Source organism: Mus musculus, chromosome 13, assembly GCF_000001635.26.
Source record: "Mus musculus strain C57BL/6J chromosome 13, GRCm38.p6 C57BL/6J".
In the NCBI taxonomy this organism is placed as follows: Eukaryota; Metazoa; Chordata; class Mammalia; order Rodentia; family Muridae; genus Mus; species Mus musculus.
The window spans coordinates 74,690,161-74,710,976 of NC_000079.6; the positions used below are offsets into that span (position 1 = coordinate 74,690,161).

The following is a 20,816-nucleotide window of genomic DNA, read 5'->3' on the forward strand; positions in this document are numbered from 1 at the left end:
CTATTTTTTCCTTGGCAAAGAAGATACTCTGCACATTCTGCTTTTCAGATATCATATTTAAAAATTTTAATAAGCATCTGTGTATATATAACAGAACCCATATTAAATAGACATACTCAGTTAAACCTCAAATATAAAATGTCAAACAGCAAAGCCTTTTAAAGTCTGGCAACTGTGAACATAGAAAAGCTAGAGGGAGAAATACAAACCTGATGTCATGTGACATGAGCTCACTTTGTGTAGCTCAAGCATAAGAGATACATAATCACATCCAGATATCTAGTACATTCTTCTGTGTAAAATGTCAGCTAACGTTGGAATTGTAGCTTTACTTTTTTATTAAGTTCCCTTAGATGACCATTTGCTTAATATAAACAAACTAATGCTTTTAAAAATCTTTTTCCTCCCCCAAGGTAAAAGGATTCTTCAGTTCCTTGAAAGAAAACGGTTCTCAGCTCCGTTGTGTTCAACAAACCATTGAGACCATTGAAGAAAACATACGATGGATGGATAAGAATTTTGATAAAATAAGACTGTGGCTGCAAAAAGAAAAGCCAGAGTTGCTGTGACAATATGTTTCTTGCCAAGTTCCAGAATTTATGATGAGCAAAATTTTGTTCAATTTGAGTATTTTTAAACTAAAGATAGTTGTTTTGGCTACTACTGAAGATATTTTCTTATTTCATTTCACTTGATTATGTCTGAGAAAAGCTTCAATGACTGTGATTGACAGGTTTAAACCCAAGTGCCCAGCTCCTTGCCACAGAAAAACCCAGGGGGCTTCTTCTCAGTTTATACTTCAGCTTCTGTGTCGGCCATTCATCAGTATTTTTGTAAGACTGAATAGTGAGGCATAACTGTGCAGTGAATGCTTGGCTCCTTAGCCATGCTGGGAAGTGGCTGTGCAGCAGCCCTCCTGTTGACCTCTCTGGCTCTACAGTCCTGCAGTCTCTCTTCCTGGGTTCACTTATGGGTGCTGCCTTGCAGGATCCACTTAATCAGACACTTTTGCCCTCTGGATTTTGTTAATAGTGTTTGGTAGTTGTTATCCATGAGGGATTGCATAGAGGTGTTTATTTTCTTGTACTTGCCTCTGGCTGGCTTTCAACCACCGTAAGTCTTACTCCTAAGAGGTGGCCTTTCCCCCCCCCCCCCCCCCGCACTCTGATAACTACTTCCTTTTCATCCTTTGGGGCATGGGGCAACAGTGGAAACCTGCTGATACCAGTCATGGTAGTACTTGTCATTTTCACTGAACCTACGTGCACATTTGTTTTTAAAAATATTGTATATCTATAACCCTCGTTGGATAAGTCAAATATGAGAGCCACTTACTTTCTTTGGAAGGTTATTTTTAAAAATGCAGAGTGCATTCAGATCTGTATCAGAAATATCTCGTTTTAAGATATACTTGTGAGTCACTGATCCCTTAAGTAGGGAGTAGGGTTGTAAATTCCTAAATAACTCATAATAGCACTTACTGAAAATAAATCATTGAGGACTCACTAACAAAGGACAATATTAATAATATGTTTATATTAGTATAAGGAAAGATTCTTTAAATCTTAAAAAGATTTTTTTGATGTATGGCATAAATGATAGGAAAAATATCAACATATGGTGCTGTAATATACTATGAAATAAAGCGATTTTAGGGGTTCAATTATATTTTCACTGGCCTACCAAAATACTTGAGATTAAATGAGGAAAGATTTTAGTTGATGGCTTGTTGGCTCTGTTATTAAAGGCCTGTGGTGAGACACTATGGCTACCATAACAGGTATCAGGGAAGAATGTTTATCCAGTATTGGCCAGAAAACAAAACAAGAGCCAGATAGAAGTCTGGGGACACAGTGTACTGGTCAAAGCCATACTCCCACAGACTGGGTCTACTTCTTCAATTACACCTACCCACCATTCAAGCATGAATCATCAGTGAATTGGTGACAGCAAATGGATTAATCCACTAAGGAGCTCAGCCCTTATGGTCAGTCTCCTCTGTTACTATTACCACCAGGTGGGAGCCAAGACTTCAACACACGAGCTCGCTTGGGGGGGGGGGGCACTTTATATCTAATCCCCAACAGATGTGTTTATAGTTCCATTTTTATATTAACTTCATCTGACAGCTTGAAAATAGAAAATGATTCACTGGTAATTTTTTTTCCCCAGACTACATATAAAATAAAACACATAGCCAAGAACTTCATGTAAAATATTTTCCTTTAATTGAATTTTATATCTTAATTAATGAAACACAAATACTGATTTTTGTTTTGGTCACCTTCACTTTTGGAAAAGCCCATTTTCTAAACAGATAAAATATTACATATGCAGCAACTTTTTGTAATAAAAACCATCTGTTCTTTACTTCTAAGGCAATATCTGCAATTGTTTTCACCTGACTAGGATTTTAAAAGTAAACAATAGAAAAGAATAAAAAGGATTCCTTTAGATCCTATGGCATATGCAAGTCACTGTGAGTTACCAGCAAACACTGAAGTCTTGAGAATATTCCTAATTAAAAAAATATTTTTGATACCTTAAGTATATGTGTGATTTTATAGCCACTCTTAAATTTATTTAGTCACATCACTTAAGTATATTCCTATGTGTACATGGAAGTTTGTATATTAGAGCCATAGCCTTGGAAGCATATGTGCCAATGCCAAAGGTTTCAGCATGCTTTTAGAAACGAAAAGAGTAAACAGACACCTACACTGCCAAGATACAAGGATTAGACAATAATGAATTCAAAACTCAGGGAGTGTGATGGTTTGACTATGCTCGGCGCATGCAGTACCATTGTTGGAATAGAAGTGGCCTTGTTAGAGGAAGTATGTCATTGTGGGTATGGGGTTTACGACACTCATCCCAGTCCCCTGGAAGCCAGTTTTCTCCTGTTTACCTTAGGAACACGATGTAGAACTCTTAGCTTCTCCTAAACCATGCCTACCTGGATGCTGCTATGTTCCTGCCTTGATAATAATGGACCAAACCTCTGAACCTGTAAGCCAGCCCCAATTAAATGTCCTTATAAGAGTTGCCTTGGTCATGGTGCCTGTTTACAGCAGTACAATCTAAGACAGGGAGCACATTCTTGTTTGTTTGTTTTTTTTTTTTTTTTTTTTTTGCTTTTCGAGACAGGGTTTCTCTGTGTAGCCCTGGCTGTCCTGGAACTCACTTTGTAGACCAGGCTGGCCTCGAACTCAGAAATCTGCTTGCCTCTGCCTCCCAAGTGCTGGGATTAAAGGCGTGCGCCACCACCGCCCAGGGAGTACATTCTTATCAGTGCCTTAAAAACAGAATAGTGACTGTCCCTTTTATAGGACTGGGAATTAAATACTTTTGTGGGTAGCATTTGAAATCTAAGAGGTGCATGCATATTTTGTAGAGAGTAATTTTAGAGACAGTTAACAAAGTATCATGTTCATTATGGATATAATGTTTTGCTTGGTCTTACCTATCCCCTGGGAATTGCTCATGATGTAAGTTATATTTAGTAAAGTTAATTAAATCGTAGTAAAATCTTTACATTGATGGCAACAAAGGCTGTGATTTCTGGACACAAGAAAGTTGAAGTTTGGTTTATATGCACCTGACATCTTGTTCAGCATTCATTGCTAGGAAGTAGAAATGGAATTAATTGTTTATCAAATTTCCATCAATGATACCAGTACAGTGCTCAGAAAAATCTTAGGTACCATTCAAAGATGTTAAGATAATTTAACCTGCTTTGATATAGCAGCAGATTTTAAATTTCAGTGTATCCATTGTATGTACATACACACATTTAAAGAAGTTGATTTTTGTGTTTGGTAAAGATGCTTTAGACAATGTGGCAAGTGACTATAAGCAAAGGATTTTGATCTGGTTTTCATGTAGAGGGTGGAAACCACAGTTTAATGCCATGGTAAACCAGGATAGTTCAAGCCATATGAGTATTCTAAGAATCCCCAATTTATTGCTAAAAGTTATACGTTAAACTCTAGTCTGTGCTGTTTTTCTGCTAGCTTCATTCAAGTCTCAGTGTGTCTTGTTTGACCATGAGTAGAAGTCCTCATTCCTAAGAAAGTAGAGTTCAGGCAGGAAAGGAGATTGATGCTCCCAAGGTTTACCTTGGGTCATCTATCATTAATTTATTATTAGCATCCCCAAAAGAGTTATACACCGAGTATACAATATTTCATGTTTGACTTATCAACATTAACCCAAAGATACATCAAAGCTGAAGAAAAAGACATAATAAGAAATCAAAATACTGACAAAAGTTGGGAGCATTATTTTTCAAATGCTAAAAAAATTTAGTGCAAACCAAAAATACTAATGAGATTTACAGGCACTGTATATATAAAGTGCAAAGGTTTGTAAAGGCTTTCTGGGATTTTTGGTGTTTTAAGAAACTATCAAATATATTTCTTACAAATATAAAGCTTCCTTCTCCCATCTAAGGGCAATTAAAAATCTTTGAAGTTTATCAATACTCAATACAGAACACAGGTGAAGCAGACAAATTCATTTTCGTTCTGGAAAAGAATAACAACTCAGTGTTTAAGATGTCAAAAGACATAACAAATACCACTGTCCAGAAACCACCCAGAAAAAACTGTCATCAAAGCCTTTGTTCTTCAAAAGTCACCATCCACCAGCTGAAGAATTTCTATTCAGATACCCTTAAAATAAAAGGAAATATGAGTGAGTAGGTTGTTAATAGAAGGTCATCAGTTACTCTGAGAAATGTGGAGCAGCTCTTGTTGGTGTGCTAACTGCGCTATAGGAAATGAAATGGATCCTGGCAAGAGAGCTGGGCCATTTAACCCATAGTTTAAAACCAAACCAAACCAAACCAAAACAAAACAACAGAAACAAAAAACCAAAATACCTTACTTTACAGTTTCATTTAATATATGTATGCCACAGTATGCATGTGGACTTCAGAGGGCAACTTCCATGAATCTACCATGTGCATCCCTCACCATGCCAACCCCATTTCTTATTTTCTTTTCTGTTGTTGTTGTTGTTGTTCTTTTTATTTGTTTTCTTTAAGGCTTTGTTGAGCATGCAGTTTCATTTTATGATTTTTAGGAAGATCAGAACCCACCTATTGAAGAATAGGTCAGAATCCATTATTGTTCTTTCAGAATTAAGAAAAAAACAAAACAAAAACAGAAGGTTAAACAGCCTTTATTCCCAAACTGTGATTTCTACCACTCACCATGCATTGTATTTCAGATAGCAATTACTGCCATTTTGCTACAAATACATTGCAAGAAAAGTCTGTATAATTTCAAAGATTGAACTAGCTTGTGGTGTATGATTTTCATTCAAAGTCTGAGTTCTTTAAAGAGTTTTGTGGTTTTTGGTTTTGTTTTGTTTTTTTCAAGGACAAGTTTTTCTGTGTAGCCCTGGCTGTCCTGGAACTCGCTCTGTAGACAGGCTGGCCTTGAACTTTGTGAGCTCTGCCTTCCTCTGCCTTTGATAGGATCAAAGCCACCACCACTGCCAGGCCATTTTAAGAGTAATTTAATCAATGATTAACAAGAAAAGTTCTAGTAGCACAATAAGCCCTTTAGTGCTTGTTGGGGAATGGAATACTTTGAACTTCGCAAGCTATGGGTCCTAAGAACAGGAACAGGTGTGGAATACTCAGAGAGAAACTTGCCTCTCGCGCCCCACGGTGCCAGCTGCTAGAAGGCAGTTATTGCTATTTACAGTGGAAACTCAACTTACCAAATTCATTAACTGTGTCTTGCATCTTCTTTAGCCTTTGGCTTGGACACTTCCTCTGTCTTCTAAGGGGGAAGCAAAGCTATAGTGAGTGCTTTTATTTCTAAATCAACACTGCACAATAACTCACCAGGAAACAGAAGGAGAAAATGAACTCCTGGATAAGGACCAAACAGAAGGCAGAGAGGGTGGCCTGGTCTATATTCTTCATTTGACACAAACATGCTCTGTTCTTTCCTTAGTTTTTAAGTTATAAGATGTAAATAGTCTTAATCCTAAATTTCTCACTTTAAACATGTTTTTAATGGACCCTATAAAATTTTTGCCTGGGGCCAGCCCCGGTGGGGGGTGGGTGGGTGGGGTCTTCTTTCTTGTAGATTCTTGAAGCAGCAGAGGGGGAAGAGCATCGTTGGAGGATAAGACTTTGTCCTACAAGATATTTAGGGTTGCTGTATAATAATAATAAGTTTACTTATCTAAGTCTGTTATCTTGCTACTGTAGTTGACCTGCCTGTGGTGATCCTCTGAGGCCAAAAACTGCAGTTTTTGGCACTTAGCACATCTTCCTCAAACAGCAACGGATTAAGTAAATAGCCTTTGTACTATCTCAGCAGGAGCTGCTGGGCTCTCACTTTCAGCCTGCTAGTTGGAAGTCACAGGAAGAAAAAATGGACACTTAGAAAAGTGATTATAGCATTTATTACTAAGTTGTAAAAAGTTTCCTATGAAACTTTTAAAGCTTTTATGAAGCTAACTGAGGGGAAAAGCAGAAAGATCCTATGTGGTGAAGGGGAAAAATTCTCTAAAAGGGGAAAGGGGGCAAAAATTCTAGTAAGGAAAAAGATTCTTCCAGGAGGGGAAAAGGAAAAAAATCTCCTCTCTTCTCTATGTCTTCAGTACTTATAATGCTTTCAGAATACATGATCGCATGTTACAAAGTTCATCATAAGTTCACACACAAAAAAATCAAATCATAAATTGCAATAGTTTACAACAGAGGATGTTTACATGCATATCCATTAGGAGAAATTATCTGGCTAAACATCCATCACCTGTCTCAGCTCCACAGGTTCACTGAAGGTTTAAAACCATAACTAAGGTATTAGTGAAGTATAGATAAACCCAGTCAATATTTTCTCTCCTGTCTTAGCACCTATAATAAATCGTTAGTTCCCTTTTTATGACCCTTGGTTAATTGTTTATAACCTCTAGGAATGTGCTTTGAGTAGGAGAAAGTCTTGTTACTATCTAAGAGCAGTTAACTGGTGACACTTGAGAGACTGGCAGAGTTCTCATTGCAGTTTTAACTATCAGAAAAGGACCTAATAGCAGTCACACTATAAAAGAGCTTAATAATCACTGATATAATTTTAGGAATTCTTAGAGGATCATCAAAATTTAAGAAATAATCTATTTGTCTGTATAGCATCTTCGTGGATCTGTAGAGATCTGCTCCAAAGGGGTGTGGTATTACTTAGTGATCGTTATATATGTTTAAACATAACAGGAAATGCATATTAATAGCAGGAATCTTTCCTAAAATGAATCCCTTTAGCCTTGCTTAATAAGGGTGAACCTGTCACAGATTATGTAATAATCCAAAGCAGGCTATCTCAGGAAGATCACCTGCTAGTTATTAGCTTGTCTCATTATGGTTCCTCACAATTTTTCAAATGCAGCAGTATTGCTGGGAAAGATGACAGTGTCTTACCATCCCACAGTGACCCTATCCTTTTTCTGCCCTGAGGAGAGGCTGGCTGGCTAATCTCCACTGTGTAGGGCAATTATACTTTCTACTTCTTGTGAGTGGATTGATGAAGCATTTTTATAATTAATGGGTTGATCAGGCACTTTAAAAATTATAATTAATTGATAAGGGATTAAAATTTTTACCTATTTGATATATAATGTTCTTGTATCCTGTGATGAAATCAATTGCATGAAGTTTTCACTAGTTGTTCTTAAAGAGTGTTGATGTAATTAATGAAAAAAAAAACAGGCCATAAATTTGAAAGTGATCAAGGAAGGGCACTACTGTGTCCATGTGTTTCTGGCCAGCCTCTCTTTCTCTGTCTTTGTCTCTCACCCCCCCCCCCCTCTCTCTGTCCTTCTCTGCGCCCTCTTTTTCTGCATCTACTCCCCTTTCCCATGCTCCCAAATAAACTTCATTTTATACTAGACCCATCTTATGGCTACAACCACAAGGTGGTTGCCTCAGCATGGGCCCACTTAACCCCCCACACCACAGCATTTTACATTTTACAAAAAATATCAGGTATGTCTGTGGAGCACTAAATCTTGATTTTTAATTGATTTAAGAGGGCTGAGCCCACTGTGGACAGCATCTGTCCCTGTGCAAGTGAGCTTGGGTTGTAAACACCACCACCACCACCACCACCACCACCACCACCACCACCACCAAAGCCCTAGCTAAGCAGGGGTCTGTGACAGAGCTAGCAAGCAGTGTTTTCCCATGATTTCAGCTTCAAGTTACTGCTTGAGTTTCAGACTGTTCTCAGTGACCGAATATGATCTAGAAGTGTAAGCCAAATAAACTTTCCTCCCCTAAGGCAGGGTGTTTTATTATAGCATCAAAAAAATCAAATTAGAACAACTTCCATGTTTTTACATGTGAATCACAGGCTCTGGAGGCACTTTAATAAAAGCAAGAACCACATGCCACTTGAATTATGTTAAGGACACATTTCATTTATATTTTCAAAACACGAGTTACACACACACACACACACACACACACACACACACACACACATTTAACACAATATGCATTTCTATTTTTAAATCTCCAATTTAACTAACTTTTAAAATCTTTAAAATCCTTTTTTTTTTTTAATTTTATGTGTTTTTCCTGAATGTATATCATGCACCATGTGCATGCTTGGTGATCCCAGAGACCAGAAGAGGGCATCCTATGTCCTGTAACCTGCGTTACAGATGGCTGTAAGCAACATGTGCTTGTTGGGAACCAAACCCAGATCCGGGTTAGCTTGGAAAGAGCATCCAGTGCATTTAACACCTCAGCCACCACTTCAGCCCCCAAGAGATTATTTTTGTTCTTCTTTTTTAAGCAAGGTATGCTAGGGGATAGCTATTATTTAAAGGTCTTTTGCTCTAAATAGCTTACACTATCAAGCTAAAGGCCTAACAGAGTGAATCCTACTTCCTTGTCAACTGTTATGCTTATGACCATGTTTACCTTGGAAGAGTCCTTTGTTTTCTCTCCGTCCTTGGATGCTTTGGAACTTGAAGTCTTCTTGCTCTTCCCCTAAAGCAATGGGAAGATAATGAGGCTTCTGCCATCACAAATCCATGGAGACACTGACTACATGCTGCCATTAGATGAATCCAGGATATTCTTCCTAGCAGCCTAGATCCCCCAACATTACTGAATGAAAATGGGTAGCTTGGTACTTATTTTTAAAATAACTGAATATATCTGTATTTTAAGCAGGACATTTAAAAGGCTACAAATAAGAGGAAAATGGGGTCACATAGGTGTTTAACAAATCCCATCATTTCATAACATGAACCCCAAATATACACCACAATTTTATTTTAGAAAACCAGAGGTTCAGAAAAATCAAAGCTTTCCTTTACATAGCCAGAGTTTCATGTGCCATTGAGGAAAACAATGAAAACAAAACACAAACACCTGTTTTCAGTGATACGGAGAGAAATGGATGTAACAATGGAAACTGTGCCTGCAAAGGCACAACACATTTACCAAAAAGAAGACATAAAAGGAAAGAATGTATTGGAAAGGAGTGAAGGTAAAACAGGAGAGGAGAGGGATAGAATGGGAAATAAAGGGGAAAGAGAAGAAAAGAGGGGAAGAAAGAAAACAGAAACATTAGTTAGGAGTTTCCAGAAGAGAGAAGTAGAAGGCTGAGTTAGGCAATAAATTAAATCACTTGGAAGGTATGAAGATGCAGCCACAAGTTGTGTTTAAAAGCAGCTGAAACAATAATGAACAGACTGTTAACATCCACCCTTCCTTCTGTGTGATTTACAAGATGTGTTCTATAGGTTAAGTGCCCCGAAACTATGATATTACACATTTATTTTCATTCATTTTATTAACCTGTATTAATGGGAAGAATAATGGGTTTAGTTTTTCATTCAGTTCAAATTACATGTTTGAACACTTATTAAATATCAGCACTCTGCTAATCTGAGCACAGAAATCAAAGATCCAATGACTCTAAGTAATGCCCTCAATGGGAAAAAGGTAGTTGGTACCAGGTGATCACATGCAGGGAGAGAGTGCTCAAAGGCTGCTAGGCTGGCCTGGGAAGGAACAAAGACTAGAAATGGCCATTAAAAGTCTTAAGTCAGCCAGCTGCACCAGGAAGGGACAAGAAATTACAGGCAACAAATGGGCAGAAGAGGGCTTAGGGGTCAAAGACTGCCATGCAAAATGAGCACAGAGCTATTTGTGACTCACAAAACAATGTCTCAACCAAAAATGATGGCTATGGAGGTTATACACCACACGCAGAACCCTGATGAAATGTTGTTAAACGATGTAATAAACAAAACATAAGGACAATTTTGTAAAACTATTTACTGGCAAAAACAAGGAAATACATTAAATAATAGTGTTGTGGGCAGTAGAATTATAACTTCATTTTAACTTCCTCTACAACATTATTCTATTCATTCTTCTCTAAAAAGATGGGTATTTCAAAGAAATCAGTTTGAAAAAAGTGTAGTACCTTTGCTGTATTCTTTGAGGTCTCTGTAGTTGAGGGGCAGCTATCCAAATCTTCTGAGAGGGCATCAATGGGGTCCCGGTCCTGATCAGGTTTCTAACATGTAAGTAGAAATACATGAAGATATAGAGCAACTTCTCTCCTATTTAAAAGTAACATGTTTAAGAAGAAAAGCTCACTGGCATTTATTTCCTAAAATTACTAGGTAAAGGAGACACAAAGCGTGGGAACCTAAACATCATTATTTTCCCATATTCTATTTTTTTGGGGACAGTTTTATGTAGTCCAAACCAACCTCAAACTCATTATGCAACTATGAATTCCTTACTGTCCCGTTTTCCTTACCCCCTGTTGGTTATAGGCATGTGCCACCATGCTTGGGTCATGTTACATTCTTCAGTACAAGTTTTCTTTCTCACTTGGAAATCTGGTTCTACGTTTAAAAGGTTCTTGTGGGAAATAAAGTTAGTAATATAGGCTTATCTTCACACATTGGCACAGGAGAAAGATACTTAACAAATTTTAGTTTCTTTAAAGTTTAAAAGAAAACTACATGCATAATAAAAACAATGAAAGTATACATCATAGTATTTACCTCTGTTTTCTTAGTCGGTGGCTTCTCTGGTTTGTCCTTAAAAACAAGGTAGTCTTTTGGTTAACTACAGACCTCTATTTCGGTTCACTTTAGTCTTAGAGTGAGCATCTATTATACAAAACTGATGACCTGGGCACCTCACCCAGATTTCTAGTAAATCTTCACTTTCATAGCCATTTCAGTAGCCAGATGCAAAGATCTGATTCTGAAAGTACACAGAGACTATGTAGGAATTTTCTGGTACCAGGTATTACAATTTATTACCACCAGATACCTGCGGTTTTTGAGTGGTTGGTTTGGGTGGTCCTGGGAATGAATCTAGAGCCTAATACATTCCAGTCTGTTTGTTTTGTTGTTATTGTTGTTATTTTGTTTAAAACAAAAAGGAAAATCTAAGTTACCTAGGCTGAACTTCCGATGTTTCTTTAGACTTCCAAATAACTGGTTGTAAGCCTCTACCATGCCTGATGCTCATTATAGTTTCAAAAGATTATTTTCAGGCAGGAATTACAAGATCACTAACTTATAGGGTTCTCATCCATCTTAAGGCAAGAGCAATAAATGAAGGACCTCCAATGATGGCAAACAAGGTGGTGTAGTAATCTCAACATAGGGGATGGTGACTGATAGCAGGAGACAGCATTGCAGGAACAAAGTACTCCTAGGGCACCAAGGCTTTGGCCAGGGAGGGGCTGCCCCACCCATAGCATCAGAGCACACTGATGGAGCTTAAACTCCTTTTTTCCATTTGATGAGCAGGCCTGGGAAGAATGATTCAACCTCTAACAACTCTAAAGCAGAGTTAGATCCAACAGAAAGGGGGAGGCAGTCAGATTGGCCCGTGTGATGAGGAAATAGACCTGGTGCTTCCAGAGAGGGTTTTGTCTGTACTCCAGCCTTTAGTGCTGGTGCTCCTGTGGGAGAAGGCATCCAGGGTGCGGGCTGTTGTGTTTATTTGGCCTCACAGTTCTTCCACCATCCCGCCCCTGCTCTCCACACACGGACTGCTTCTTTTACATCTCATTGCTTCCATCAGTTTTAGAGACTTTCCTTAAAAATTTAATTCTTAACTATATATTCTTTGAAGTCATTATTATGACTTAGTAAGCATTATTCAACAGTGACTTTATGGCAGGGTCCAAAACATGACTATCTAATAAGACTATCTCAAGTAGATACAGCAGAGGGATAAGAAAGCCTGTTTGCCACCTCTGGTGGGACATTAAAAGTCCTGAGTCATGATGTGCTTTTATGTTAGCACAGCTTCCATTCACTTCCAGAGAAGTTATACTTGAAAAGTTTGAGAGCAGTGACCTAATCTAGGCCGTTTGCATTAGTTTACCTTCCCATCATTATCCAAGAGATGCCTGTATTCAGGGGGGATGGTGTCGTCTCTTTCTCCCAGTTTCTCGCTATGCTCTGGTTTGATTTTCTCCTACAAACATTGAAGAGATAAAGCAAAGTTTATTTCTTTCTCCACTTAAAAAATACAGTTCAAAGTGTAGAAACTACATTTTTTATAGTTGTGTGAAGCAGGAACTGAGCAACAAAACAGATGATAAGCAGAGAGCTGATGAAAATTGTGAACCCTTATTTTTCTATCTGTCGGCCAAATCTGTGAATTTTCAACTGAAAGGATCAAACAGTTATACTCAGAAACCTTACTGGTAACTAAAAGCCACAGGAATAAATTATTTTTTTCTGATTGAATTTTGCTTTTCCTATTAAATGTCAGGTCCCAGTGCCTTGATAATATTTATACCTCCATTTTAAAGCACTGCAAAGGAGCAAAACAGGAGATACTGATGCTTGAACATACATGAGACTGAGCAAGCCATGCCCATGCTGGTATCCCTACTGTGAGGATCCCTGGTCTCTATGGAGTAAGGGTACACCTTTGTGCAGCATCACAATTCAGGTTTAAAAATATATGTTAAGTTAATCTCAATATCCTATAATAATGATAGAACGATAAAAACAATGTCCTGTCTTTGTCACATTGCCTCAGATGCTCATAAAGTTCCTTCTCTTTTATTATTTTCATTATTTTTTTGTGTATGACTTGTGTGCATGCACCTATGCACATGAACATGCACAGGCATGTGCATGCTCCGACATGTATATTTCCAATGTCATTCTTCAGCTTCCATTCTGCTTGCTATAGGATCTCTTGTTTTTCCAATGCACATGCCTGGCTAGCTGATGCACAAGCTTCTTACAGCTCTCCTGTTTGTGTCTCTCATCTCTGCACAGGCTGGAATGACGTATAATAACACTACATGACCAAGGATTTGTACTCAGGTTGTGAGGCTTGTGTGGTAAGTACTTTACCCACTGAGCCATCTTCCCAACTTCAGTTACTTCTTGATTCTAAAATATGATCAAGGCAATTGAAATGGCTTGTTAAATATTGCCTTAAATATACATGTTTATACACACTTTGTGTATGGGTCAGCTAGTTCATTTTGTCCTTCTAGAGAGATCACTGTAGAGTCAAAGTTCTCATACACAGTTTGAATTCAGATTCAGTTATGCTTGCAAAAGAGGTACAGGGGAGGGAAACCTGGTGCTAGGTCTCCGACACTATGAATACAAAGTGTATGTTTTTTCAGTACTATGTCCTTATTTCCAAATAAGATCAAGAGAAAAATTGGAAAACACTTAAAACATAGTTCTGCTTTCATTTCATAATCAGGATGTTTCGTGCAATGGAATCTGTTCCAGAAATACAATCATTAGTGAAAAAAAGAGAAATATAACCAACACTGAAAAAAAAAAGGAAAACTGAAACAAGAAAATGAGATGGAGCAGGCTAGCTGTTCACTACCCCCAGATAACGCCAGTGTCTTTTTCCTTCTCTGTGGAGGCCAGGGGAGATCTTTTACCTTCACTTTGTCATCCAGTGGTTTGTTCTCATCTGGATCAGGCGGCCTTTGTCCAAGACTGTCAGAAAGTTCATCCAAGGCATCATCAAGTTCTTTGTCTTTCTGCTAAAAGGTAAATCGTTCTGAATTAGTTACAAGAAGGCCAAATTGTTCAGGGAAGTCATCCAGGAACCCCATCTTTTTTATCATGGACATCTAGGAGTATGTAACAGGGCCAGTCAGTATTGGAAAACTGATGTGCTGACAGGGAAAGAGACAAAGAGCAGTGAAATCATCTGTCTCCCTTACCCAGCTGCATCATGAAAATGCCATCACGTTAAGGAAGTCTCAGTGCAAGTCTCAGACGCTGCACTCAAATAAGTGACCCAAGTCTTACTTAGAGGTTCCATAAACAAACACATCACATCCTTTCCACTGAGAAATCAAACTTCATTTTAATCCACTGATGGAGTCAGATGGTTAGCTAGCACGAGAGTGTGTGTGTGTGTGTGTGTGTGTGTGTGTGTATGTACACGGGGGGGGGGGTCCACATATTACCAAGAACGGCTATAAAACTCAGTACCATTATCCTGACATTTTTTGGACCACAAAACTCCATAGAAATATGGTTGGTGTCATTGAGTGAAGAGGTTGTCTCTGACAAATTATGAGGGTTCACAGAAAGACTTCAGAGAAGTCCTGAACTAGTTGGGACCTATTTTACCTCCAGGAAGCCCACTAAAGCTAAACTGAAGAAATCAATAGAAGGTATTCTAGGGAAAGAAACTGATCAATAGATTATGGTTACAGTTCAAGCTAACCAGAACAACATCTTATTTTACATTTGTCTACAGTATAATGCAGCTAAGGTAATGAGCCTCCCAGTCTGAGTTTTCTAAGCTGGGAAAAGTGAGTGATAATATATATAAGGCATGCTGCTGAGAGAACTATATGTTGACACTCAGTAATAATATGTAAACAATGCATCGTTATTGATCTTGTTATTATAGTAAAGTTCTATGAAATTTTTTCAAACTTTTCTTAACATAATAGGATCAGAATGTTGGCTGTCCATACCAATATGAGTTTAGTTTGTATCCATAAATATTCCATTAAAAATATGTTTATATATATCAGATATAGCTCTCTCTTGTGAGACTATGCCGGGGCCTAGCAAATACAGAAGTGGATGATCACAGTTAGCTATTGGATGGGTCACACGGCCCCCAATGCAGGAGCTAGAGATATTACCCAAGGAGCTAAAGGGAACTGCAACCCTATAGGTGGAACAACAATATGAACTAACCAGTACCCCGGAGCTCTTGTCTCTAGCTGCATATGCATCAAAAGATGGCCTAGTCGGCCATCACTGCAAAGAGAGGCCCATTGGACTTGCCAACTTTAGATGCCCCAGTACAGGGGAACGCCAGGGCCAAAAAGGGGGAGTGGGTGGGTAGGGGACTGGGGGGGGGGGATATGGGGGTAGCTATTTGGGATAGCATTGAAAATGTAAACGAGGGGAACTTAGGAAATTAGTCTGAACAGGTGAGAGGGTGCGCCAGAGAACCTGACAGCCTCTGGAACAGGCAGAAGCACAGAGGGGCTGAGGCAGCACCCTGTGTGGGCCGGGGACAGCCGGCCACCTTCCGGACCGGAGGACAGGTGCCCGCCCGGCTGGGGAGGCGACCTAAGCCACAGCAGCAGCGGTCGCCATCTTGGTCCGGGACCCGCCGAACTTAGGAAATTAGTCTGAACAGGTGAGAGGGTGCGCCAGAGAACCTGACAGCTTCTGGAACAGGCGGAAGCACAGAGGCGCTGAGGCAGCACCCTTTGTGGGCCGGGGACAGCCAGCCACCGTCCGGACCGGAGGACAGGTGCCCGCCCGGCTGGGGAGGCGGCCTAAGCCACAGCAGCAGTGGTCGCCATCTTGGTCCGAGACCCGCCGAACTTAGGAAATTAGTCTGAACAGGTGAGAGGGTGCGCCAGAGAACCTGACAGCTTCTGGAACAGGCAGAAGCACAGAGGCGCTGAGGCAGCACCCTTTGTGGGCCGGGGACAGCCGGCCACCGTCCGGACCGGAGGACAGGTGCCCACCCGGCTGGGGAGGCGGCCTAAGCCACAGCAGCAGCGGTCGCCATCTTGGTCCCGGGACTCCAAGGAACTTAGGAATTTAGTCTGCTTAGGTGAGAGTCTGTACCACCTGGGAACTGCCAAAGCAACACACTGTCTGAGAAAGGTCCTGTTTTGGGCCTTCTTCTTCGGCCAGGAGGAGGTCCAAATACAAGATATCTGCGCACCTTCCCTGTAAGAGAGCTTGCCAGCAGAGAGTGCTCTGAGCACTGAAACTCAGAGGAGAGAATCTGTCTCCCAGGTCTGCTGATAGACGGTAACAGAATCACCAGAAGAACAATCTCTAAACAGAGTCAACTATAACTACTAACTCCAGAGATTACCAGATGGCGAAAGGTAAACGGAGGAATCTTACTAACAGGAACCAAGACCACTCACCATCACCAGAACCCAGCACACCCACTTCGCCCAGTCCAGGGAACCCCAACACACCTGAGAACCTAGACCTAGATTTAAAAGCATATCTCATGATGATGGTAGAGGACATCAAGAAGGACTTTAATAAATCACTTAAAGAGATACAGGAGAACACTGCTAAAGAGTTACAAGTCCTTAAAGAAAAACAGGAAAACACAATCAAACAGGTAGAAGTCCTTACAGAAAAAGAGGAAAAAACATACAAACAGGTGATGGAAATGAACAAAACCATACTAGACCTAAAAAGGGAAGTAGACACAATAAAGAAAACTCAAAGCGAGGCAACACTAGAGATAGAAACCCTAGGAAAGAAATCTGGAACCATAGATTTGAGCATCAGCAACAGAATACAAGAGATGGAAGAGAGAATCTCAGGTGCAGAAGATTCCATAGAGAACATCGGCACAACAATCAAAGAAAATGGAAAATGCAAAAAGATCCTAACTCAAAATATCCAGGAAATCCAGGACACAATAAGAAGACCAAACGTACGGATAATAGGAGTGGATGAGAATGAAGATTTTCAACTCAAAGGTCCAGCAAACATCTTCAACAAAATTATTGAAGAAAACTTCCCAAATCTAAAGAATGAGATGCATATGAACATACAAGAAGCCTACAGAACTCCAAATAGACTGGACCAGAAAAGAAATTCCTCCCGACACATAATAATCAGAACATCAAATGCACTAAATAAAGATAGAATACTAAAAGCAGTAAGGGAAAAAGGTCAAGTAACATATAAAGGCAAGCCTATCAGAATTACACCAGATTTTTCACCAGAGACTATGAAAGCCAGAAGAGCCTGGACAGATGTTATACAGACACTAAGAGAACACAAACTGCAGCCCAGGCTACTATACCCAGCCAAACTCTCAATTATCATAGAGGGAGAAACCAAAGTATTCCACGACAAAACCAAATTCACGCATTATCTCTCCACGAATCCAGCCCTTCAAAGGATAATAACAGAAAAAAACCAATACAAGAACGGGAACAACGCCCTAGAAAAAACAAGAAGGTAATCCCTCAACAAACCTAAAAGAAGACAGCCACAAGAACAGAATGCCACCTTTAACAACTAAAATAACAGGAAGCAACAATTACTTTTCCTTAATATCTCTTAACATCAATGGTCTCAACTCGCCAATAAAAAGACATAGACTAACAAACTGGCTACACAAACAAGACCCAACATTTTGCTGCTTACAGGAAACTCATCTCAGAGAAAAAGATAGACACTACCTCAGAATGAAAGGCTGGAAAACAATTTTCCAAGCAAATGGTATGAAGAAACAAGCAGGAGTAGCCATCCTAATATCTGATAAGATTGACTTCCAACCCAAAGTCATCAAAAAAGACAAGGAGGGACACTTCATTCTCATCAAAGGTAAAATCCTCCAAGAGGAACTCTCAATTGTGAATATCTATGCTCCAAATACAAGAGCAGCCACATTCACTAAAGAAACTTTAGTAAAGCTCAAAGCACACATTGCGCCTCACACAATAATAGTGGGAGACTTCAACACACCACTTTCACCAATGGACAGATCATGGAAACAGAAACTAAACAGGGACACACTGAAACTAACAGAAGTGATGAAACAAATGGATCTGACAGATATCTACAGAACATTTTATCCTAAAACAAAAGGATATACCTTCTTCTCAGCACCTCATGGTACCTTCTCCAAAATTGACCACATAATAGGTCACAAATCAGGCCTCAACAGATTCAAAAATATTGAAATTGTCCCATGTATCCTATCAGATCACCATGCACTAAGGCTGATCTTCAATAACAAAATAAATAACAGAAAGCCAACATTCACATGGAAACTGAACAACACTCTTCTCAATGATACCTTGGTCAAGGAAGGAATAAAGAAAGAAATTAAAGACTTTTTAGAGTTTAATGAAAATGAAGCCACAACGTACCCAAACCTATGGGACACAATGAAAGCATTTCTAAGAGGGAAACTCATAGCTATGAGTGCCTTCAAGAAAAAACGGGAGAGAGCACATACTAGCAGCTTGACAACACATCTAAAAGCTCTAGAAAAAAAGGAAGCAAATTCACCCAAGAGGAGTAGACGGCAGGAAATAATCAAACTCAGGGGTGAAATCAACCAAGTGGAAACAAGAAGAACTATTCAAAGAATTAACCAAACGAGGAGTTGGTTCTTTGAGAAAATCAACAAGATAGATAAACCCTTAGCTAGACTCACTAAAGGGCACAGGGACAAAATCCTAATTAACAAAATCAGAAATGAAAAGGGAGACATAACAACAGATCCTGAAGAAATCCAAAACACAATCAGATCCTTCTACAAAAGGCTATACTCAACAAAACTGGAAAACCTGGACGAAATGGACAAATTTCTGGACAGATACCAGGTACCAAAGTTGAATCAGGATCAAGTTGACCTTCTAAACAGTCCCATATCCCCTAAAGAAATAGAAGCAGTTATTAATAGTCTCCCAGCCAAAAAAAGCCCAGGACCAGACGGGTTTAGTGCAGAGTTCTATCTGACCTTCAAAGAAGATCTAACTCCAGTTCTGCACAAACTTTTTCACAAGATAGAAGTAGAAGGTATTCTACCCAACTCATTTTATGAAGCCACTATTACTCTGATACCTAAACCACAGAAAGATCCAACAAAGATAGAGAACTTCAGACCAATTTCTCTTATGAACATCGATGCAAAAATTCTTAATAAAATTCTCGCTAACCGAATCCAAGAACACATTAAAGCAATCATCCATCCTGACCAAGTAGGTTTTATTCCAGGGATGCAGGGATGGTTTAATATACGAAAATCCATCAATGTAATCCATTATATAAACAAACTCAAAGACAAAAACCACATGATCATCTCGTTAGATGCAGAAAAAGCATTTGACAAGATCCAACACCCATTCATGATAAAAGTTCTGGAAAGATCAGGAATTCAAGGCCAATACCTAAACATGATAAAAGCAATCTACAGCAAACCAGTAGCCAACATCAAAGTAAATGGAGAGAAGCTGGAAGCAATCCCACTAAAATCAGGGACTAGACAAGGCTGCCCACTTTCTCCCTACCTTTTCAACATAGTACTTGAAGTATTAGCCAGAGCAATTCGACAACAAAAGGAGATCAAGGGGATACAAATTGGAAAAGAGGAAGTCAAAATATCACTTTTTGCAGATGATATGATAGTATATATAAGTGACCCTAAAAATTCCAACAGAGAACTCCTAAACCTGATAAACAGCTTTGGTGAAGTAGCTGGATATAAAATTAACTCAAACAAGTCAATGGCCTTTCTCTACACAAAGAATAAACAGGCTGAGAAAGAAATTAGGGAAACAACACCCTTCTCAATAGTCACAAATAATATAAAATATCTTGGCGTGACTCTAACTAAGGAAGTGAAAGATCTGTATGATAAAAACTTCAAGTTTCTGAAGAAAGAAATTAAAGAAGATCTCAGAAGATGGAAAGATCTCCCATGCTCATGGATTGGCAGGACCAACATTGTAAAAATGGCTATCTTGCCAAAAGCAATCTACAGATTCAATGCAATCCCCATTAAAATTCCAACTCAATTCTTCAACGAATTAGAAGGAGCAATTTGCAAATTCATCTGGAATAACAAAAAACCGAGGATAGCAAAAACTCTTCTCAAGGATAAAAGAACCTCTGGTGGAATCACCATGCCTGACCTAAAGCTTTACTACAGAGCAATTGTGATAAAAACTGCATGGTACTGGTATAGAGACAGACAAGTGGACCAATGGAATAGAATTGAAGACCCAGAAATGAACCCACACACCTATGGTCACTTGATCTTCGACAAGGGAGCCAAAACCATCCAGTGGAAGAAAGACAGCATTTTCAACAATTGGTGCTGGCACAACTGGTTGTTATCATGTAGAAGAATGCGAATCGATCCATACTTATCTCCTTGTACTAAGGTCAAATCTAAGTGGATCAAGGAACTTCACATAAAACCAGAGACACTGAAACTTATAGAGGAGAAAGTGGGGAAAAGCCTTGAAGATATGGGCACAGGGGAAAAATTCCTGAACAGAACAGCAATGGCTTGTGCTGTAAGATCGAGAATTGACAAATGGGACCTAATGAAACTCCAAAGTTTCTGCAAGGCAAAAGACACTGTCTATAAGACAAAAAGACCACCAACAGACTGGGAAAGGATCTTTACCTATCCTAAATCAGATAGGGGACTAATATCCAACATATATAAAGAACTCAAGAAGGTGGACCTCAGAAAATCAAATAACCCCCTTAAAAAATGGGGCTCAGAACTGAACAAAGAATTCTCACCTGAGGAATACCGAATGGCA

At 39.2% G+C, this 20,816-nt stretch overlaps 2 protein-coding genes across 16 annotated transcripts in view; one reads left to right on the top strand and one right to left on the bottom strand.

Moving 5' to 3' along the window:
• Window positions 1–3,045, top strand: part of Erap1 (endoplasmic reticulum aminopeptidase 1) — a 53,633-nt gene extending 50,588 nt beyond the window's left edge. Inside the window, exon 20 of one of the 2 annotated variants that reach the window (XM_006517476.4) lies at window positions 414–668. In XM_006517476.4, coding sequence (XP_006517539.1) covers window positions 414–569 — 156 coding nt within the window. In that variant the 3' untranslated portion in view covers window positions 570–668. Of the gene's footprint in view, window positions 1–413 lie in introns of both variants that reach the window. The other variant, NM_030711.5, reaches the window with a different exon arrangement.
• Cast (calpastatin) overlaps window positions 2,206–20,816 on the bottom strand; it is a 116,509-nt gene continuing 97,898 nt past the window's right edge. For 5 of the 14 annotated variants that reach the window (NM_001301153.1, NM_009817.4, NM_001301156.1 and 2 more), the window contains 7 exons: window positions 13,941–14,045; window positions 12,398–12,490; window positions 11,056–11,091; window positions 10,464–10,556; window positions 8,945–9,013; window positions 5,731–5,792; window positions 3,134–4,673 (listed from right to left, as the gene is read on the bottom strand). In NM_001301153.1, coding sequence (NP_001288082.1) covers window positions 5,739–5,792; window positions 8,945–9,013; window positions 10,464–10,556; window positions 11,056–11,091; window positions 12,398–12,490; window positions 13,941–14,045 — 450 coding nt within the window. In that variant the 3' untranslated portion in view covers window positions 3,134–4,673; window positions 5,731–5,738. Of the gene's footprint in view, window positions 4,674–5,730; window positions 5,793–8,944; window positions 9,014–10,463; window positions 10,557–11,055; window positions 11,092–12,397; window positions 12,491–13,940; window positions 14,046–20,816 lie in introns of all 14 variants that reach the window. The other 9 variants (XM_006517059.1, XM_011244466.3, XM_011244467.3 and 6 more) reach the window with 4 other exon arrangements.